The sequence below is a fragment of the Zootoca vivipara genome, chromosome 1 (assembly GCF_965207765.1).
Source record: "Zootoca vivipara chromosome 1, rZooViv2.hap1.1, whole genome shotgun sequence".
Classification (NCBI taxonomy): Eukaryota; Metazoa; Chordata; class Lepidosauria; order Squamata; family Lacertidae; genus Zootoca; species Zootoca vivipara.
Genome location: NC_142582.1, coordinates 89,367,515 through 89,390,556, shown reverse-complemented (window position 1 = coordinate 89,390,556; position 23,042 = coordinate 89,367,515). Strand labels below are relative to the sequence as shown.

Here is a 23,042-nt window from a genome sequence, read left to right as displayed (position 1 = left end):
CAGGCTATGACCATTTACTTTGATGTCTCACTATAGCATTGTGCTTGGGGAGCTTAAGATTATCTGTGAAGAGGATCACTCCAGTGCAAGCAAGATAGTAACATCCCCCAAGGAGCCTCTCTTAAATAGAATTCATACCGTATATATTGTATTAGTATGAGGTTAGTGATTTTGGTTATTTTTCACTCCCCTAACATCTTGGCCCAAAAATTGTCTTCAGAACATCCTGTCCTTCCTGTAACTGCCCTTTTTGCTAACCATCTTCTAGGTTCTCCCCCACCCTTTCCATTCTCTCCCCATTCCGTCTTGTTAATAACCAAGCTCCGCCCACATTCCAAAGGGAAATCTCCTGACAGTTGCTATAGACAGAATCCTTCTCCTCTATCTAACATGCAGCCTTCTTCCTATCTTGCCTTGCACCCACAAGAAGCTTCCCTATTGAGAAAGACAAGCAAGAGTGGAGTGGTCTAGTGAATTATTTCACCGATCAAGGAAAATGACTAGCAATCTTGCCTGGCTACTGGTGCTGATCTCATGGAACGTGTTATGTGAGAATGCAGGTCAGAAGCCACCACAGGGTTTTAGATATGCTTCTTATGAAGTGATCATCCCAAGGAAACTTACTCCCCGATATGGAGAACATGAAACTCATGATGTCACATACCTGCTGCAGATTGAGGGGAAGGGTCTTGTGGTGATGCTCAGGAAAAAGAAGAGCTTTGTCCCTAAACACTTCACTGTCATCACATACAGTAAGGAGGGAGACCTCCAGGTGGACTATCCTTTCATCAAAGATGACTGCTTCTACCATGGCTTTGTACAAGACAAGCCTTCCTCTAGGGTCACCCTCAGCACTTGCTCGGGGGGCCTCAGGGGTCTGCTTCACTTAGAAAATTACACCTTTGAAATTGAACCTGTTCAGGCACCTGGTACTCCTCAACATGTGGTGTACAGATTGGAGGGAATTGAAGGTGCTGTTCGCATGAGGTGTGGGCTAACAAAGGAAAAGCAAAGGCGCCAAGAGGCCATGTTCCAAAACAAAATGAAAGTATGGACTGAAAGTGCTGCTAGAGGAGCCTGGTGGTCACACACCAGGTATGTAGAGGTTGCAATCGTGATAGAACATGAACGATATGTCCAGTTTGGCAGAAATGAAAGTCGTGTTGCTAGGCAAGTTATGGATATCATCCATACTGCAAACTCAATATATGAGCCACTGTCTCTTGAGATTTCTATAGCTGGCTTGGAGATATGGACAGAAAAAAACCTCATAAAAATTGTTAACAGCATAGATGACACTCATAATATGTTCACCAGCTATTTAAAAAGTTCACTAAGTAAACGTATGCAACTTGACGCTGCTCACTTATTTATATATAAGAGTTATGGAAGTACACTTGGATTAGCGTTCATAAATACAGTTTGTAATACCCATTGGGCATCTGGTGTTGAATCATATGTGACTACCAGTTTGTTCCTTATTTCTCACACCTTTTCCCATGAATTAGGACACAATCTTGGAATGAAACATGATGAAAAATACTGTACTTGTGGTCGAAGTTCTTGCATAATGGCTGAATATCAAACAACCTCTGATAAGTTTAGCAACTGTAGTTATAAAGAATATTTCAACATAAGAAACAGACAATGTTTGCTAATTCCACCAGACTCCGATAAAATATATAAATTTGCATACTGTGGAAATGAAGTAGTGGAAGATGGAGAGGAATGTGATTGTGGTTCACCTGATCAATGCAAGTTGGATCCATGTTGCCAGTCTGATTGCATGTTGAGTCCAAGTGCTGCTTGTGCTTTTGGACAGTGTTGTAGTGAGTGTCAGTATCTTCCAGTTCATAAGGTTTGCAGAGAACCGGTCAGCAGTTGTGATCTCCCTGAGTACTGCAATGGGACTTCAGAATGGTGTCCTGAAGATGTTTATGTACAAGATGGTGCCCCGTGTAGTGATGGTGTATACTGTTATCATGGGAATTGCACAACTCACAACAGGCAGTGCAGAATGATCTTTGGGATCAAAGCAATCAGTGCATCAAAGGATTGTTTTAGTGAAATGAATGCTCGAGGTGATCGCTTTGGAAACTGTGGGCTTATACATGACACTTATAAGAAATGTGATACTCAGAACATCTTATGCGGCCGAATCCAGTGTGAAAATATTGATGCAGTACCTTCTTTGGAGGAACACAGAACCATAATTAATACGCCCCTTGGCAATAGGAAATGCTGGAGTACAGATTACCATGCTGGAATGGAGATACCTGATATTGGAGCAGTGAGAGATGGGACTCCTTGTGGCACAGAAATGATGTGCATTAATGCGGAGTGCAAGAGTGTGTCCCTCTTGAAATATGATTGCAATGTCACAAAGTGTCATAATCGAGGAATATGCAACTCTCACAAACATTGTCACTGTGATAATGGCTGGGCCCCTCCAGACTGTCAAAACAAAGGTAATGGTGGCAGCATTGACAGTGGACCTCCTCCACCAGGGAAGGCTTCACAGCGTAGTGTCACCATGATAGGAATTATAGCAGCAATTGTATTTCTTGTTTCTACTGTTCTTGCTATTCTTGGGCTGGGTATTTATTTCCGCAAGCCTCTGAGAGAGCGGTTTGTAAAAAAACCAGAACAAACACATGAAGAATATGTAAAAGAGGAAGAAAATCCTGTCCCAACTGAATCAGAGAATTGAACAATACACTGAATGTGTCAAATAGATGCACAGAAATAATGGACAGCATTATGCAGAGATTCATCTAAGTTTCTAAAGTTTTAAAAGCCCTACATTTGTCTACTACGCACAACAGGGCAGAACTCTGCAATGTGTTCATGTCTGTATTCTCTAACTCTCAGAAGTATCTCCCTCAAGCCCACTGGGGAAAAGAAATATCTGTGAAGCAAACTAAATACTTTCAACAAAAGCCAGGCTCGGAATAAAATCCCATTCTCACAGAAACCAACATAACCACTGATGCCATTTGAATAACTGAGGTGATGTTCTAAAATATGCTAGTTGTAGAGCAGTAAAAAGGCAACAAAATATTTCTAACAGCTGAGCATCACAACGTTATGTAATCTTAGTGATTCCATGCCTTCATATCAAAGCAACTGAAGAATGGATACAGAAACCATGGAAACAAAAACAATGCTAAAATGACAAAATGTTTATTTGTTTATTTAATTTATTCCACACACTTTAAAGAAAGTAATCCAAAGTGATTTATAATATAGAAACAAACACATACTGTACATTGAAACCAGGAGAAAATAAAATAAAAACCAAAGATAAATCTAAACTAAAATCCCATTTTTAAAAGGCGGGATTAAAACATTCCACCCACTGGAGACCACAGATAACTAAAAACAAAGATCTAGCAAAAGAGGGGGGAGTTTTTGCTTAGTGCCTTGTAGTGCTTGTAGTCTGAGGTCTTCACTTACTCAGAGTCCAAGCTGGCACTGTTTTGAGCCTGGTCCTCAGCTATCCATGTCTCCACTGTAATTGGAGAAAACCACCTTTCTTTGTTTCTACAGAGGTTCCCTACAAATAAAAGGCAAGTGTACAAAACCAGGACGTATCTCTCTAAAACACACACACACACTCATTTCAGTTTTTCGGCCAGAAAAAATATTAGAAAAAGTTAGTCTGTTAAAGCCTATAAAACAATTTGTTCTACCAAGACACTTTGGCTGATTTACTACAAATTCATATTATCCCAAAGATGTATTTAAATCAGTTTGTATATGTGTGCAGTGTAATGTTGTAACTCTTTGTGACCTATTTCAACTATATATTACTTTTCAAAACTGCTTTGAAGTCCCCCCCCCCTACAATCAAGTGATATATAAATTTTATTAAATAAATAAATAAATAAACATTTGCAGTTGCCGTCATCTTTTTTAAAATCAAAATCAAAATTAAAAAGAATAGATTAAGTCAGTAGAGCAGAGACTTTTAATCTCAGGGTTGTGGATTTGATTCCTGCATTGCATGGGGCTGGAGTAGAAGACCTTCATGATCCCTTCAAATTCTACAATTCTATGATTCTACTGGCTGGCCCGGCCACGCGTTGCTGTGGGTCATCCCTGTGATTCCCCCCACCCTGTCCCAATCCGTGACGTATCCCGCCCCCTCCCACTCCCAGGTCATCTGTGTGAGTGTTCCCACCATGTCCCGACCCATGAACTATCCTGTCCCCTCCCCCCCATCCCTTGGTTCATCCCTGTGATTCCCTCCACCCTGTCCAAATTTGTTTATAAACTGAATGAGGGATATTTTTGTACAGTATAGTATTTGTTGTGTAAGGCATAGAGGTTAGTGTTGTGATTTTGTTTAGGGTGTTCTTTGTTTTTGACTCAGTGTTAGTTGGAGGTGGTAAGGGGTTTGAATGTGGTTGTTCTGTGTGTGGGTTGTGGTGCAAGTGTGGCTGCCTGGAGGTTTTATTTTTTATTTTGGTTTTGTGAGGTTTTGTTTTAGGTGGATAATAATCTTTGTAGTGGAATTTTTGTGTGGGTTGTGGGGGTTTTATTGGTGGGTCTTGTTGTGTTGTGATTGGTGGGTTTTTTCTGGTTTTGGGTTTGGTGTTAGTTAGTATGGGGTATGGTTATGTTCTTATTTTTATTGGGTGTTTTTTAAAGTGAATTAGTATTACATGGACATGGTAATGGGTTTGAATGTGGTTGTAGTTTATGTGTTGTGTGGTTTTTGATTAGTGGTGTAAGTTTGGATGGTTGGAGGTTTTTCTGTACGTTGGTTATGTGAGGTTGTGTTTTAGGTTGTTATTCCTATGTGGAGTTGATTTTGGGGGGGGGGTTGGGGGGTGTTGGTGTTGGTGGGTGTTCCTTGATGGTGGGTGTGGGTTGTGGGATGTTTTTGTGTTGAAGACAGTGGTTTGGGGGTGTGACGTACCTTTGATGTTGTTGTTGGATTTTTTTTAGTGGTGGTGGCGGGACCCTGACTGTTTTGTGGTGGTGGCGGGGTCCGTTTTGTTTTGGTGTTGCCGGCGGTGGTTGCAATGGGAGGTCTGGCCTGCTCTGTGGGATTTCTGCGGTGGTAGCAGGGCTTGGTTTCCCTCACGGGTTTGTTGTTGTTGGTTTTTGGTGCGAGCGGAGGTTTGGCTCGTGGCGTCGTTGGGGGTGGTAGAAGCGGTGGCAATGGCGGTAGCAGCAACCATGGGCCCTGGGCTGCCTTACGGGGTTGTTTCAGTGGAGGCGAGGTGTGTTTTTGTCGCGGTGTCGGTGGGCTGCAGGGGGTTTTTCTACGGAGGTGAGGGGTTTTTTGTCGCGGCATCGGTGGAGGTGGGCTGCAGGGGTTTGTTGCTTCTTTGGCGGTGTACGGGCTGCATTGGGGTCAGCGGGGGCGGCCGTGGGGTGTGGGCTGTCTTGTGGGGTTGTTTGGGGGAATGGGAGTTTCGGTTTGAGGTTGTGGCGGCTGGGGGTGGGTTGTATCGTGGGGAGGGTGCCTTGGTGAGTAGGGCTGTCTCCTGCCGTTGCCGTTTGTGGAGTAATGGCGGTTGTGGGGGTTTCAGCATGTCAGGGGGTGTTGTCAAGCTCTTACCCTGCCCTCGGAGATGCTGTTTCTGGCTCCCCCCCCCCAGCATGCACTTTGGGGTGAGTTGTGTGTTCTGGAATATGTTGTTTTGGGGGTTTTACATGGCGAAGGTGTGACATCTGTCTTAGGTAACTTTCTAAGGTCCTTCGGACATTAACGTGATGTTGTGTCAAAATTTGACCGCAATCGGCCAAGCGGTTTTGGTGAAAAGTGGACACACACCCACATGCCCTTTTTACATTTTTATATATATAGATGATAAGAGAGCATTGTAATTTCTTTATAAAAATGTATTCTGCTTAATATATATTTAGAGTGTGACCCGTAACACTCAGTAAATCAAAACAAAGCTATTTGTCACAAAGAAAATCGATTTAGTCATGAAAATAAAAGAAAAAAATATTCTGGAAATCAATTATCATGCAATGGAATTCTAAAAAGCCATGTCAGATTTCTGGTGTTGAGAGTGATTTTAAAGCTTCAAAAGTAAGTCATGCCAGACCAATCTGATTTCTTTTTTTTTTTTATGGAATTACAAACTTGGTGGTTGAGGGAAATGCTGTGGATATAGTGCTGTATACCTCGGGTTACAGCCGCTTCAGTTTGCATCTTTTTGGGTTGCGCTCCACGCCGAACCTGGAAGTACCAAAATGGGTTACTTCCAGGTTTCAGTGCGTGTGCATGCATAGAAGCGCTAAATCGTGCTTTGCGCATGCGCAGAAGCCCCGAATCGCGACCCACACGTGTGCAGACGCGGGTTGTGAACGCTGTGGGTTGCAAACGTGTCTCCCACATGGATCACGTTCGCAACCCAAGTGTCCACTGTATCTCGATTTCAGTAAGGCGGTACCTATTTATCTACTTGCACTGGTATGCAGACAATGAGAAACCCATCAGACCATCTCTGTAAGAAAACACACACTTTGTTTTCTGTTAATAAGAAAAACTCAGAAAAGTTTTCCTGCTAAAGCAGTGGTCAGCAAACTTTTTCAGCAGGGGGCCTCAACTGTCCCTCAGACCTTGTGAGGGGCTAGACTATATTTTTTTGGGGGGGGGGAAATGAACAAAATTCCTATGACCCACAAATAACCCAGAGATGCATTTTAAATAAAAGCACACAATCTACTCATGTAAAAACACGCTGATTCCCGGACCATTAGCAGGCCGGATTTAGAAGGCGATTGGGCCGCATCCTGCCCCCGGGCCTTAGTTAGCCAACCCATGTGCTAAAGTGTATAAATCAGTTTATTGTACCATGGCACTGTTTGGATTGTTCCAAACTTATACCCCCCTCCTCTTGTGTGTTTTAATCAGTTTACACCAACACAGGACATAAATGTGCTGTTTAATTTTGTTATTGCTTGTTGTCACAGTGGCCGGAGTGGGCTACTTCAGAGTAACGACGCTACGCAGCTCTGCATTTTATTCTTTTATTGGTGCTGCGTATTTACAGTGCTGAAGTCATTGCTATTTACACGGAGTGATGTGGTCAGTCGGTTCCAGAACCTCCGAATGGCTTTTGGCGCGTCTTTCTCCAACACAAAAGCTTTGGCAGACCCATCCTCTTTCCCCTCCTCTTTCTGCGTAATTCCGGAGTTGGGGGGATGGGTCTCCCCCCCTTATTCGCCCCTTCCTGTCCCACCTGGGACCCTGGCTCCTCTACCTTGCCTGAGCCTCGGACACGACTTCCTGCTTCCCCATTGGAATCGGAACTCTCTCTGCTTTCCCCTGTGCTCGGGGATGGGCTTGAACTCAGGAGGGGAGGGACTTCGCGATATCCCCTGTCCCTCACATCCACCCCCCTCCCAAGCTCTCCTTCACCCCTCCCCAGGTCCCCCCCAGGTGTCGGTGACGACTGGAAGCCTAAGAACTCAGTGCCTTCCGAGCCCGTTGGTGTGAACACCTCCCCCCAGTCCTGTGATCCCCCCCCTTCCGCCTGGGAGGACGGGAATCCCAAAAAGTCCGTGGCGTCAGAGCTGGTAGGGGTAAAAATGTTCTGCCAATCTGCTCCTTCCTCTGACTGGGTGGATCTCGGTGACACCCATACCTCATCCTCTGGTTCCTCAAACTCCGCTTCCCAGCGCCATGGTGAACTGCTCTCCCGTGCTTCCTCCCCCTCCCCCTCCCTTTCCATGCGCCAGGGCTTGGGTCTATGGGGAAAGAGGGCGTGAAATTCTTCTACCAGGAATTCCTCCTGTATCTGAGTGGCTGGGACCCATTCATTCTGGGACGGTGGAGCATCCTCCCATGCCATGAGGTACTCCAGGCCCCCCACCCCCCTCCTTGAGTCCAGGATGGCCGTGGCCTCATTGAGTTGCTCCCTGCCTTCTCTCTCCCCCCCTCCCTCAGGGGTTTGTTCGCTGCCTCGGAGCCTGCTGCTTTCCCTGTACGGCGACAGCAGCGATCTATGAAACACTGGGTGCACCCTCATGTCCTCTGGCAGTGCCAGCCTGTATGCCACCGGGTTGACCTGTTGCGTGACCGTGAAGGGGCCCAACCTTCTGGGCGCCAGCTTTTTGCACCTCCCTCTGATGGGAAGGCCCTCCGAGGACAACCAAACTTTGTCCCCCACCCTAATGACCTCCCCCGGTCGCCTGTGGCGATCTGCCCCCTTCTTGTACGCTTCCTTGGCTCTCTCCAAGTGTTCTCTGAGCTGCTGGTGCACCGTCTCCAGTTCCTCTGCCCAATCCTCAGCCTGTGGGCCCTCCTCCTCCTCCTCCCCCTCCCTCTCTGGGAAAGATCTGAGGTCGCGCCCGTAATTGGCCTTAAAGGGCGACACCCCTGTGGAGACGTGCACCGCATTGTTGTAGGCAAATTCTGCCAGTGGCAGGCGATCCACCCAGTCCGTTTGCCGCTGGCTGACGTAGCATCTCAGGTACTGCTGCAGAATGGCGTTGACCCTCTCCGCCTGTCCATTGGTCTGCGGGTGTCTAGCCGTCGACAAGCTGACCTCCACCTGCAGGAGGTTCATGAGCTGCCGCCAGAACCTGGAAACAAATTGGCGGCCACGATCCGAAATAACCCTTAAAGGTAATCCATGCAGTCTGAATACGTGATCCACAAACAGTTTGGCTGTCTCTTCTGCAGAGACCGCCCTGGCACACGGTATAAAGTGGCACATTTTGGACATGAGGTCCACCACCACCAACACTGCGGTCTTGCCCCTGGAAGAAGGCAGATCTGTGATGAAGTCCATGGACACCACTTCCCATGGCCTGTGTGGCGTGGCTAAGGGCTCCAGCAATCCCGGTGGCGCTGCTCTGACCACCTTTGCCCGCTGGCAGGTGTCACAGCCCCGTACATAGTCTCGAACATCTTCCCGCACCCCTGGCCACCAGAAGTGTCTCATGACTAGGTGAGCGGTTTTGTCCCTCCCAAAATGACCCGCCGTTGGGTTGTCGTGCATCTGCTTGAGGACCGTACGTCTAAGCTGGGTGGTGGGCAGGTACAGTGCACCCTTGTAGAAAAGCAGCCCCCTGCGTTCTGCAAAGTCTTTTGCCTGCTCCCCCCCCTCTCAGTTCTCTGAAGATGCGGTTGGCAAATTCATCCGCTGCCGTCAGTGCTGTGAGTTCCGCCTCGCTCACCACTGCTGCTCCGCAGGACCATGCTGACGGGGGGGAAATGTGCCTGGGTGCCGGTGGCGCCTCCTCCTCCATGTACTCTGGCTTGCGGGAGAGGGCATCCGCCCTGACATTCTGCTCTCCCGGGATGTAGTGTATGGAGAAGTTGAAGTTCGAGAAGAACTCTGCCCACCGTATCTGCCGCTGGTTGAGCACCCTGGCAGTTCTCCAGAACTCCAGGTTCTTGTGGTCTGTGCACACCTGGATGGGGTGCTTGGCGCCCACCAGGAAGTGTCTCCAGTGCTGGAACGCAGCGTGGATCGCAAGAAGTTCCCGATCAAACACCGTGTAGTTTCGCTCTGGCTGGGTCAACTTCCTGGAGAAGAAGGCACAGGGTCTCCACTCTCTGTTGGCGTCCAGTTGCAACAAAATGGCGCCCACAGCTTTATCAGAAGCATCTGTCTCCACGCGTAGGGGCGCGTCCTGAACCACGTGGAACAGGTTCTGGTCTGAGGCGAACACCCTCTTGAGGCTTTCGAACGCTGCTTGCGCCTCTGGTGTCCACCTGAACTTCTGCTTGCCTCTCAGGCAGTCAGTGATGGGAGCCGTAACGCGAGAGAAGTTCTTGATGAACTTCCTGTAGAAGTTGGCGAAGCCTAGTAGGCGTTGGGCATCTTTGCGCGTCCTGGGGCTGTGCCAGTCCTTGTCCATCGCCAGCCCCTTGTCTGACAGCTTGTAGCCCAGGAAGTCCACCTCCTTGGTGTGAAACTTGCACTTCTCCAGCTTCACATACAGGTGGTTCTCCTTCAGGCGCTGCAACACCTCCCTGACATCTTTCACATGCTGCACTGGGTCATCGGAATAGATAAGGATGTCATCCAGGAAGACCAAGCATTTCCTGAAGAGGAGGGACCCCAGGACGTGGTGCATGAAGGCCTGGAAGCATGCTGAGCCCCCTTGCAACCCGAAGGGCATCACCAGATATTCAAAAGAGCCCAGAGGCGTGAACATCGTGGTTTTCCATTCATCGCCTTCCCGGATCCTGATCAAGTTGTACGCCCCCCTCAGGTCTAGCTTGGTGAAAATCTTGCCCCTGCGTGCCGCTGTCAGGAGATCATCCACTCTGGGCATGGGGAAAGCCACTGGCTCTGTCACTGAATTCAGCCGTCTAAAATCCACCACAAGACGGCGCTGTTGCGTGTCTTTCTTGTCCACCCAGAAGACCGGGCTGCCCCCTGCTGCCTTGCTTTCTCTGATGAACCCCCGCTTGAGGTTCTTGTCGATGAAAGCGCGCAGATCCTCCAGTTCCTGGTCTGACATGGCGTACAGCTTGGCTGGGGGTATAGTTGCCCCTGGCACCAGGTTGATCTGGCAGTCAAAAGGCCTGTGTGGGGGTAGGTGGTCGGACTCCGCTTCGCTGAAGACCTCCTGCAGGTCCCAGTACGGCTTGGGTATCGCCTCACCCCCTTTGACGTGCATGGTGGCTACCGTGGCTATCGGAGGCCCCTCCCCTGGTTGGTGCTGCATGCAATGTTCCAGGCAAAAGTCCGATCCAAAAGTGATGCACCTCTGGTGCCAACTGATGGAGGGGTCGTGGCGCGCCAGCCAGCTCATGCCCAAAACGATGGGGGGGGGTCTGAGATGGTGGTGACGTTGAATGCCAGCGTCTCTGAGTGCCTTCCCACCGTCATTTTCATGGGGGGGGTTTGATGAGTGATGGCCCCTCCCAGCAGCTCTCTGCCGTCAATGGTCGCCACGTGCAGAGGAAAATCCAGCTGCAGAAGCTGGATCTGGTGCTCTTCTGCAAAGTTTCTCGAGAAGAAGTTCGCTGACGCCCCACTGTCAATTAGGGCGAGGACCGTCAGGGGATAGCCATTTGGGAGCGTGAGCGTCACTTCTAGAACCACTCCTGCTCTGGGAGGGGTGGGCTGGCTCTGCTCCTCTCTGTGCGGGTGGGTGGGCTGGGGCTGTTGTCTGCTGACTGTGCCTGGCTGCTGCCCCTTGTCTCCTGCAGCCAGGCTTTCTCGTTTCCCTGCTGTGGTGCTGCGTCAGTGGGGGAGGGCACAACCGTTCCCGCCTTTCCTTGCCACTCCCTGCGATGTGGGCAGTCTCTGACGAGATGCTGGGGGGAGTTGCAGAGAAAGCAATTCCCACCCCTTCCCTCCTTGCGTCTTGGCGCCGCTGGGGTTTGAAAAGCCCGCGCGCGCGCGCGCTATCAATCTGCATGGGTTCCTGGTCCTGGCTGGCCCCAGGCGTGGCTTGAAAGGGTTGTTGGGGGAGTGGCTTCTCCTGCGACCGTGGGAACCAAGCCCGCTTTGCGCGCGTTGCTTGCTTGTCGCTCCACCGGGATTCCTGTCTCACCCCCACCGCCAGAGCCGCTTTGCTCAGCTGATCCATATTACTGGGCTTTGGACCTCTCGAGAGCTCATCCTTCACCTCCTCATGCAACCCCAAGTAGAACGCCGCTTGCATTGGGGGTGACTCCAGTTCCCACCCCAATCTGTGCACCAGCATGGTGAATTTCGCCCAATACGCGCGAACTGTCATATTTCCTTGGCGTAAATTATGAAGTTCCTCCTTAGTCTGGTCCATATGACTATCGGACGAATACATCGTTTTCAAACCTTCTAGAAATAGTTTGACATTCTTCATGCAAGGATTCTTTGTTGCGATTAACGGTCTTAGCCACTCCCTGGCTGCCCCGGTAAGGTGCTCCACAATAAACGCTACCCTGTGCTCATCATCAGGGAACTCATCGTGGTGCAGCTCAAGAGCATACACAATCTCAGTCTCAAAGCCCTGATATTCCCTCGGGTCTCCATTGAACTTGCTTACTAGGGTCCCGGCTCTCCTTCCTGGCAGCACTTGGACTTGGGGTGCCCCTCCCGCCTTGTTTTTCTCTGCATCCAGCTTGTTTTGGAGGTCTACCGCCACCGCCCTTAATTCCTGCTCTCTTTCCTGTAGCGCTCTCACCTGTTCCGCAAGTTGTAGCCGGTCGTCCTGGACCTTCTTAGTCTCTTCTTTAGCTGCCTTCAATTCCCCCTGCGCCTGCAGCGACAGCTGCTGCAGTTCTTGCTGGGCTTGCTCCGCGATCTGCCGCCATCTCTCCGCCTCTGACACGCTCATCCCGGCAACTCCAAAGTAGCCCAAAAAAGGATTCGGAGGTTGCTGTCACAGTGGCCGGAGTGGGCTACTTCAGAGTAACGACGCTACGCAGCTCTGCATTTTATTCTTTTATTGGTGCTGCGTATTTACAGTGCTGAAGTCATTGCTATTTACACGGAGTGATGTGGTCAGTCGGTTCCAGAACCTCCGAATGGCTTTTGGCGCGTCTTTCTCCAACACAAAAGCTTTGGCAGACCCATCCTCTTTCCCCTCCTCTTTCTGCGTAATTCCGGAGTTGGGGGGATGGGTCTCCCCCCCTTATTCGCCCCTTCCTGTCCCACCTGGGACCCTGGCTCCTCTACCTTGCCTGAGCCTCGGACACGACTTCCTGCTTCCCCATTGGAATCGGAACTCTCTCTGCTTTCCCCTGTGCTCGGGGATGGGCTTGAACTCAGGAGGGGAGGGACTTCGCGATATCCCCTGTCCCTCACACTTGTGATTAGCAATGGGTGAGAATTCCATTCTAATCGAACAGAAGAACTGCTTTTGCTGCAGTTTGCAAATTTGTCTTGTGCCTTTCATGTAAATGCTATCAGCATTTGTTGCTACTTTTTGTTGCTGTTTTGTTTTTTTAAAAAAGTTCAGCAAAGTTTATAACATCCTGAACAGTAATGAAATAACATCTATTCATCAGTTTATACCTCAGCACTAGTGGGAGTTGAATACTTTGTATAGGCCTCCTGGAGTTTCATCACTTGGAGATGCCATAGTTAACAGCTTAATATGTGTGGCCCAGGGATGTCAGTAAGTCAGTCAATTTTATTACAGCAAGAGCCAGCAATACAAAACAATACAACTCCAAACAACAGATCAGCAATATCATCATCGGAGGGCAGGACAAATTTGTCCTGGCCCAGGGATGTAATGAACCCTGGAATCTGTTCTCATATACCCTGGCTCAGAGATGTGCCCCTGTTTTTCAATGAGCTCATTGGTTGAGCCAGTGGGAAATGGGAGGCCCCACATCATCATGATGGAGGATGGGGGCCATCCCAAGTGTTGTGTTGGCATCCAACATTATTATTACTATTAATAATTTCATTTCTAGAATAATTTATATTTTTTAAGAAAAATGTCTTGAAGCATTTTACAACCTACAATAAAATATCAAATACAACAATCCAGAATAAAATATTACAGAAAAAAAAATATAAAGTATACATTCAACACAACATAGCTAACAGGAAACTAAAATATTATCTTAAACATTGACAAATGACTAGTTACAGGTAGGTAGCCGTGTTGGTCTGACATAGTCGAAACAAAATAAAAAAATTCCTTCCAGCAGCACCTTTTGTTGTTGTTTAGTCGTTTAGTCATGTCCGACTCTTCGTGGCAGCACCTTAGACACCAACTAAGTTTGTCATTGGTATGAGCTTTCGTGTGCATGCTCTCTAAGGTGCTGCTGGAAGGAATTTTTTTATTTTGTTTTGATTGACAAATCAAACATTACAAAGGAGGTCAAGTACAGAATGCACATTTAACAAAACAAAGTTAACCTCAAATAATCTTAAGATTTCAAAAGAAAACATTACTAAACAAAGTCAAATATAAAATGCACATTTTAAAACAGTATTATTAGCGAGAGAATAAACCATTATCCTAAGCATAGTACCTATCTGCTGCAGTTGTTGGTAATACTGCTCATGGTGGTTCATTAGGAAGCTCAGGCTCGATGACCTGGGTCTGCACTAAGAGACAGCCAAGATGGTCTCTGGCCTCTTCAGCAGCCTCAGTTTTTGTAGCTGGACTCATAACTACAACACAACTAAAGTAGTCATAAACAATAAAGAAAACATAAAAAATATGCAACCAAACTGAACAATTTCCACATAAAATCACAAGATCTAAAATAAAGATTCAAAAAACCAGCAACAGCAGCAACCACCACCCCTCCCAACAAAATCCGGCAAACGACACCCCAGCCCAAGGGGGTGTTCACCAGTCTCAGCTTTTGTTGCTGAAATCAGTCAGGGCCCCTTCCTCCTAGGTCAGGTGGGGAAAGGCTGCAAGGCAGGGAACAGGTTTTCCTGGACTCACAGGCAAGAGTCACAGCCCTTGGGTTGAGGGGCAGCTGCCCTCTATGCCCTGCATGTTTGTTGGTGGGGCAAGGAGTGAGCCACCTCAAAATGAGTAGACACATTGGAGAATTTTGAATGTGAGCCTTGTCATGGACCAGGTGGACAAGTAAGGACTTCCCATAATTTGTTTAAAAAACACCTTCATTTAAATTTATAGCATTTGATACAAACTACTCCAACCTACATCTAATATCTTGTAAATTTATGAGATCTACGGATTTAGGGTGTTATACAAATTTAATAAAATAATAATAATTAAAAATTCCCTCTTCGCCTTACCTGCTATTGCTGCATATTGCTGGCCAAATCTCTGTAGAGCAGGCAACTTGCTGTTCATACATCCTGCTTCCAGCCCTCCAGTGGCACAAGAAATACTATATCTATACCAAATTTGTTCGTGACAAGGCCATAGGAACTCTGACTAAGTATTCTTCCATTGCTCTGCACTCAGTTCCCATGATTACCTGACACTATGGTCCTCATCTTATCAGCTTCCCACTCGCCTATTCTCTGTATTCTATTCTGTCCGTAATCACCAAGGCCCGCCCACATTCCAAAGGTTGCTATCATCAGAATCCTCCTCTCTCTATAGGAATCTCCTTCCCATTTTGCTTTGGGCCCACAACAGGCTATCCCATGGGGTGCCTTAGTGCATTCTTTCACCTGTCAGGGAAGATGACAAGCAATCTTCCCTGGCTGCTGGTGCTGATCTCATGGAATGTGTTGAGTGAGACTGCAGGTCAGAACCCTCCACAGGGCTATAGGTATGCCTCCTATGAGATTATTGTCCCCAGGAAATTAACCTTCCGATATGGACAAAAGCACCACACTATCACTTACTTGCTGCAAATTGAGGGGAAGGGTCACATCGTGAAGCTCAGGAAAAAGAAGAGCTTTGTGCCTAAACATTTCCCTGTCTTCTCTTACAATAGGGAGGGGGACCTTCAGATGGACTACCCTTTCATCAGAGATGACTGCTTCTACCGCGGCTTTGTAAAAGGCCATCCTGCCTCTCGAGTCACCCTCAGCACTTGTTTGGGGGGACTCAGGGGTCTGTTGCACTTAGAAAATGGCACCTATGAAATCGAACCTGTTCAGGCATCTGCTACTTCTCAACATGTGTTGTATAGATTGGAGGAAATGGTGGGTGCTGTACGAATGAGGTGCGGGCTAACAGAGGAAGAGCAAAGACGCCAAGAGGCCATGATCCAAAGCACAAATAATGTAACAGTTCAAACTGATGCTAGAGGAGATTGGTGGACACACACCAGATACTTGGAGCTTGCCATTGTGATAGATCATGAACGATATGTCAGGTTTGAAAGAAATGAAAGCCGTATTGCTTTGCAAGTTCTAGATATTATCCATACTGCAAACTCAATATATGAGCCACTTGCTGTTGAGTTGTCTATAGCTGGCCTGGAGATATGGTCAGAAAAGAACCTCATGAAAATTAACGACACAATAGAACGAACACTCTTCAATTTTGCCATGTTTGTAAAAGAGTCACTAAGTAAACATATAGATTTTGATGCTGCTCACTTATTTGTATATAAAAGTTTTGGACATAAAGTTGGATTAGCGTACGTAAGAACAATTTGTCTTGGCCATTGGGCAACTGGTGTTGAGTCATATATGACTTACAGTTTGTTTGATTTTTCTGTTATATTTGCCCATGAATTAGGACATAATCTTGGAATGAAACATGATGAAAAATACTGCACTTGTGATCGACATGCTTGTGTTATGGCTGCATACGGAGTAAGCACAGATAAGTTTAGCAACTGCAGTTATAAGGATTACTTCTCAGTAAGGAACAGACCGTGTTTGTTAGTTCCACTAGACCCTGATCTAATGTATAAATTTGCATACTGTGGAAACAAAGTAGTGGAACACAAAGAGGAATGTGACTGTGGCTCACCAGAGCAATGCAAGTTGGATCCATGTTGCCAGTCTGATTGCATGTTGAGTCCAAGTGCTGCTTGTGCTTTTGGACAATGCTGTGTTGAGTGTCAGTATCTTCCAATTCATAAGGTTTGCAGAGAACCGGTCAGCAGTTGTGATCTCCCCGAGTACTGCAATGGGACTTCAGAATGGTGTCCTGAAGATGTTTATGTACAAGACGGTGCCCCTTGTACTGATGGTGCATATTGCTATCATGGGAATTGCACAACTCACAACGGGCAGTGCAGAATGATATTTGGCAACAAAGCATCCAGTGCATCAAAGGATTGCTTCAGTGAAATGAATTCTCGAGGTGATCGCTTTGGAAACTGTGGGCTTATACATGACACTTATAAGAAATGTGATACTCAGAACATCTTGTGCGGCCGAATCCAGTGTGAAAATGTTGATACAGTACCTTCTTTGGAGGAACACAGAACCATAATTAATACGCCCCTTGGCAATAGGAAATGCTGGAGCACAGATTACCACGCTGGAATGAAGATACCTGATATTGGAGCAGTGAGAGATGGGACTCCTTGTGGCAAAGAAATGATGTGCATTAATGCGGAGTGCAAGAGTGTGTCCCTCTTGAAATATGATTGCAATGTCACAAAGTGCCATAATCGAGGAATATGCAACTCTCACAAACATTGTCACTGTGATAATGGCTGGGCCCCTCCAGACTGTCTAAACAAAGGTAATGGTGGCAGCATTGACAGTGGACCTCCTCCACCAGGGAATGCTTCACTCCATATTGGCATCATTATAGGAATTATAGCAGCAATTGTATTTCTTGTTTTTGCTGTTCTTGGGCTGGGTATTTATTTCCGCAAGTCTCTGAGAGAGCGGTTTGTAAAAAACCCAGAAAGAACATATGAAGAATATATAAAAGAGAAAGAAAATCCTGTCCCAACTGAATCAGAGAATTGAACAATTCACTGAATGTGTCAAATAGATGTGCAGGAAATAATGGACAGTATTATGAAGAGATACATTTAAGTTTCTAAAGTTTTTAAAGCCCTTCTTCATTATATTTGTCTACTAGGCACAACAGGGCAGAACTCTGCAACATGATGAAAAATACTGCACTTGTGATCGACATGCTTGCGTTATGGCTGCATACGGAGTAAGCACAGATAAGTTTAGGAATCCCTAGTTATAAGGATTACTTCTCAGTAAGGAACTTTTAATGTTTTAGTTCCACCAGTCCCTGATCCTATGTATAAATCAGCATACTGTGGAAACAAAGTAGTGGAAGATAAAGAGTAATGTGACTGTGGCTCATCAGAGCAATGCAAGTTGGATTCATGTTGCCAGTCTAATTGCATGTTGAGTCCAAGTGCTGCTTGTGCTTTTGGACAGTGCTGTGTTAATTGTCAATTTCTTCCAGCTCAGTCTGTTTGCAGAAAGTTCATGCATGTGACCTTCCTGAGTACTGCAATGGGACTTCAGAATGGTGTCCTGAAGATGTTTATGTACAAGATGGTGCGCCATGCAGTGATGGTGCATATTGCTATAATGGAAATTGCACAACTCACAATGGACAATGCAAAATGATATTTGGCAACAAAGCAACAGGTGCACCAATGGATTGCTTCAGTGAAATAAATGCTCGAGGGGATCGCTTTGGCAACTGTGGGCTTAGACATGGCACTTATAAGAAATGCGATACTCACATATCTTGTGTGGCCGAATCCATTGTGAAAATGTTGATCAATTATCTCATTTGGAGGAACACAGCACCATACTTCATACGGCCCTTGGCAATAGGCAACGCTGGAGTACAGCAGACTACCATGCTGGAATAGAGATACCCGATATTGGAGCAGTGAGAGATGGGACTCCTTGTGGTACTGACCTGATGTGGATTGATGGGAACTGCATGAGCGTGTCCTTGCGGTATGATTGTATTATCACAAAGTGCCATGTTTGAGGAATATGCAATACTCAGAAACATTGTCATTGTAATTATGGCTGGGCTGCTCCTGACTGTCTCTATGACGGCTACGGTGGCAGCATTGATAGTGGACCCCCCTCCAAGACATAGTATTTTTAAATTTAGCTCCAGCATGGCAGCAATTATAGGAGTAATTATATATATTTTGTGTTCTTGTGGTTCTGGGTATTTATTTCAAGAAGCTCTAGACATGGACGTTTGGCCAACTGAAGGAGCAAATGCATGAATAAAATATTTTAAAAGGAGAAGACATTCCAAACTGAATTAGAGAATTGAACAATGCACTGAATGCAAATTGGTGTGCATGAAATAATGGACAGTATTATTCAGAAATACATTTAAGTCTCTAACCTTTTGATTACTCTTAAAAGTTAGGGGTATTTTTTAATTATTTTTTTCAGCTAGGCACTACAAACGGGAATTTTTTTTTTTGCAATGTGGTCTATATTCTCTAACTCTCAGATGTATCTTCCTCAAGCCCACAGCAGGAAAGGCATTGGGCAGGAGGGGCTAAACACTCTGTGAAAGAAAATCCTATTCACAGAGAAATTTACATAGTGATTCTGTTGAAATACCGTAAGTGAGATGCTAACCCTAAGATATGCTGGCTGTCTAGCAATAATATTGCAGCTGATTGCCTTAGCTACTGAACAGCAGAAACATATGCAGTCTTAGTGATTTCCACCAGTGTAGGATGGGCATTGAAAAAGGTACTGTGGAAGCAAAAAACATGAATGTTATAATGCAAAAATATACAACCTTACTTATAAGTAGCTTTTCCTTAATCTTTATTTATATGCAGAAGATGGTGCATAAACACTGAAAGTACAAATGGCAACGTTTTTAATGCAATATAGGTATAAAATTGCTCTGAAGTCAAACAAATGAGATATATTAGTTTTACGAATAATTCCTTCAGTAAATCCTCAAGGATGATGATGATGATATTTTTATTATTTATACCCCACCCACTCTGGGCAGCTTACAGCATACATAAAGCATAATAAAGCATCAAACATTAAAAACTTCCCTATAAGGAAAAGGTAAAGCACCCCTGGATGGTTAAGTCCAGTCAAAGGCTACTATGGGGTGCAGTGCTCATTTTGCTTCAGGCCAAGGGAGCCTGCATTTGTCCACAGTAAGTTTTCCGAGTCGTGTGGCCAGCATGACCAAACCACTTCTGGTGCAACGGGGCACCGTGATGAGTGCCGGAGTGCATGGAAACACCATTTCCCTATATAACTCTACTGACTTCTGCTATGCCAAGAAGAAGAATGCACAAATTCATTTCAATTACATTTAGTCATGGAAATAGGCCTGCTGCCTTGGCCCTGCAACAGTGAGTGCCATGGGCATGCCGACATCACTGCGACTTATGCATGTGGCATTGGTATGCCCCATGGCATGCGTCCGCTGCCGAGTGCAACCTGGGGGGCCCCTTCATTTAAAAATTGGGGTGCCTGGGCACCCAGGGCCCTGCATAGTTGGCACCTATGGAAATAGAAGAACTAGAAATATCCGTTTTGAAATCAATTACAATACAATTGAATTTTGAAAAGCAGTGTTGAATTCCCTGGTATTGAAAGTGATTTGTATACATTAATAGTATACTGTATAGTTATTGTGAATCTTCAAAGTTGGGTCAAAGTCAATGTGACACATGTAGGTGATTTGATCTTATGAGATTATTCATTGTTAAAAAGCAGGAATATGGCACACCAGATTAGTCATAGATAGTGACACTGCAGGAAGAAGGAGTTTACATATTTTTCCCTATGCCTTTTCCTCGTTGACCAAGGCAATTGAGTGCATTTCTCTGGAAAGGAGCTGCCTGCCTGCCAGTTCCCTTTTGATGTTGATTGTGTGAGTATGCAAGGGAGCAAGGGAGCAGGGCTGGTGGTCCCTGGGTTGAGCTAGGCAGGTCAATCTGATTTGTACAGTTAGGCTGCGGGGTGTGTACGGCCCTATTAAATACAACCCATGAAATCAGCTCTCGGTAATTGGACTCGGTAATTTGGGAGGGTGCCATCACTGGCAATGTCAATTTCTTCATTGCCACCAATTGCAATTTGTTGATTGTGGAATGACCTGTAGCATCTTCTCAGAAGAAATATATCATCATCATCAACAACAACAACAATGATGATTGGATTGCCCTAGCCAATGGCTTCCAACATATTAAAAACATAATAAAGCATTATTATTTTTTAAAAAAAACTTCTCTATATAGGGCTGCCTTTAGATTTCTTCTAAAAGTTGTATAGTTATTTATCTTCTTGACAACTGATGGGAGGGGGTTCCAGAGGGTGGGCGCCACTACCAAAAAGGCCCTCTGCCTGGTTCCCCACAACTTCACTTTCTTCAGTGAAGGAACTGCTAGAAGGCCCTCGGCGCTGGACCTCAGTGTCAAGGCTGAACAATGGGGGTGGAGACGCTCCTTTGGGTATATAGGGCTGAGGCCATTTGGGGCTTTAAAGGTCAGCACCAACACTTTGATTTGTGCTTGGAAACGTAGTGGGAGCCAATCTGGGAATAATGTTCATTTCGAGAGCATTCAACTTTCTGCAAATGGTAAGGTTTAATGGCTCCCATCTATCAATATCTAGGGAAGCCTCTTTTTAAAATTTATGTTTGTTATTTTATGTATTTCATTTATGTTTACTGTTACTAGCTGAGGTATATCTCTTGGTGTTAACATACCTAAATATTTAACTTATTCAGTACGAATCTAGAATTTATATTGCTTAAGTGAATGGGTAGGATGAGGGTGGCACTGTGGTCTAAACCACTAAGCCTCTTGGGCTTGCCAATGAGAAGGTCAGTGGTTCGAATCCCCGTGACGGGGTGAGCTCCCGTTGCTCGGTCCCAGCTCCTGCCAACCTAGCAGTTCGAAAGCACACAAAAAAGTGCAAGTCGATAAAGAGGTACCGCTCCAGCGGGAGGTAAACAGTGTTTCCGTGCGCTGCTCTGGTTTCAGTGTTCCATTGCGCCAGAAGTGGCTTAGTCATGCTGACCACATGACCCAGAAAAACTGTCCGTGGACAAATGCCGGCTCCCTTGGCCTGTAAAGCGAAATGAGCACCACAACCCAAGAGTTGTCTGCAACTGGACTTAACTGTCGGGGTCCTTTACCCTTACCTTTTAAGTGAATGGGTAATTGAATTTTCACCTATTGGCATCAATTCCAATTTGGACCAATTAATCGAGTATCTGGGAAGAAGAAGAAGAAGAAGAAGAAGAAGAAGAAGAAGAAGAAGAAGAAGAAGAAGAAGAAGAAGAAGAAGAAGAAGAAGAAAAGGGGGGGGGGAGATCCATTTTGGCAAGGGAGAAGGAAGGACTGCCTGCAATGCTTTGGGCCATGCTGTAAGATCTGCCCCCCCCATGCAAACTGAGAGTGTAAATAGGTGAATAGGTCCTATTTCTTAAAGCACAACAGCCTCCACTGTGTCTTCTATTCTCCAAAGGGACACAGACCCTGTGTGGGCACCTGAGATCCCATGCGCTTTTGCCATGGCTTTTGTCACAATATATTAAAGAGTAAAGGTGAAAGTGGACATCCTTTTCTGCTTCCTCAGGCCAGTGGAAAGAGAGCAGACATAATATTGTTCACTTTAACTCTATATAAAGGTGAAACATATATGGTAATACTTTAATCCAGCATGGATAGCTCAATTGGTTAAAGCGTGGTGCTGATAACGCCAAGGCTGCAAGTTCGATCTTCATATAGGACAGCTGCATATTCCTGGGGTTGAGCTAGATCAGGCATGTCCAACTTCAAGTAGGCTGTGATCTATCCAGTATCAAAAACTGGAAATGATCTACCACACTCTCCCATTGTCATTCTTCAACTTAAACATATTATATTTGACAGGGAAACCCAGCCAGATGGGCGGGGGTATAAATGATGATGATGATAAAAATAATAACAAATTATTACCCCCACACCAGGCCCCTCCCAGGGCCCTTGGCGCATGAAGGAAGCCAACATGCCCCAAAATATCCAGTTTCCCCTTTTTCAGACGAAGAGCTCCATGGGAAGAGGGAGTGGTGGCTTACATTCACGTAAACACAGCTAGGCTGGAGCTGGAAAGGTGGGGAAAGTTCAACATCCACACAGAACTAAGATGGAGAGTGGAGGGGCGTGGGACCTGGCATTTTCTTTCCACAGGAACTGGTAGGAGGGAGGAGGAGTGTCATTGTCTCTCTTGTGCACCGCCCTTCCCTTTGGCTCCCTCAGCAGCACTGCAGCCCTTGAGGAGCATGTGTGCCTCATTGTTGACCCCTGCCTCCTTGCCCCAGGAATGCAGCTTGGAGGGGGCAGAGGCAGGCACCTCACATGTTTCTGGGGCCGGCCAACTGACTGGGCATTGGAAAAGCTGGCAGCCAGAGTAGGGCGCTTGATGCGGCCGCAAGGAGGCGGAGGCAGCACCTGTGCCAGCCAGTGCTCTCGCTGCAGCGGTGGTGAGCAAGCCTGGCTTAGTGCAGGGCGGCCGCTGGGAGAGGACGATGGGCAGAGGTGACGAGGCCTTGGTCGTGCTCAACCAAAATCCACCCCGCAATTGACACATTGGACATGTCTGGGCTAAATGATCCTAAGGGTCCCTACCGATTCTATGATTCTATGATTTCATAAAATCCAGTGGAAATCCAATGTTTCTGAATACTAGTTGATAAGAATCAGAAAAGGGGAAAGCACCTAAGTCCTAACAGTAGGCTTCCCGGTGGTATCTGTTTGGCCACTTTGGGAAGAAGATGCTGAACTAGAT

At 46.3% G+C, this 23,042-nt stretch overlaps 2 protein-coding genes and 1 pseudogene across 2 annotated transcripts; all 3 read left to right on the top strand.

The window, feature by feature from the left end:
- The first annotated feature begins 210 nt into the window (after nucleotides 1–210).
- Nucleotides 211–3,972, top strand: LOC118083991 (disintegrin and metalloproteinase domain-containing protein 20-like). The gene has a single exon (XM_035113203.3). The coding sequence runs from the start codon at nucleotides 497–499 to the stop codon at nucleotides 2,708–2,710; it is 2,214 nt and encodes a 737-aa protein (XP_034969094.2). The 5' UTR covers nucleotides 211–496; the 3' UTR covers nucleotides 2,711–3,972.
- A 10,907-nt stretch (nucleotides 3,973–14,879) lies between these two features.
- LOC118083981 (disintegrin and metalloproteinase domain-containing protein 20-like) lies at nucleotides 14,880–17,372 on the top strand. Its single transcript, XM_035113192.3, has one exon. The coding sequence runs from the start codon at nucleotides 15,009–15,011 to the stop codon at nucleotides 17,247–17,249; it is 2,241 nt and encodes a 746-aa protein (XP_034969083.1). The 5' UTR covers nucleotides 14,880–15,008; the 3' UTR covers nucleotides 17,250–17,372.
- Nucleotides 17,373–17,692: 320 nt separating this feature from the next.
- Nucleotides 17,693–18,482, top strand: LOC118084055 (disintegrin and metalloproteinase domain-containing protein 21-like; annotated as a pseudogene).
- The last annotated feature ends 4,560 nt before the right edge of the window (nucleotides 18,483–23,042 follow it).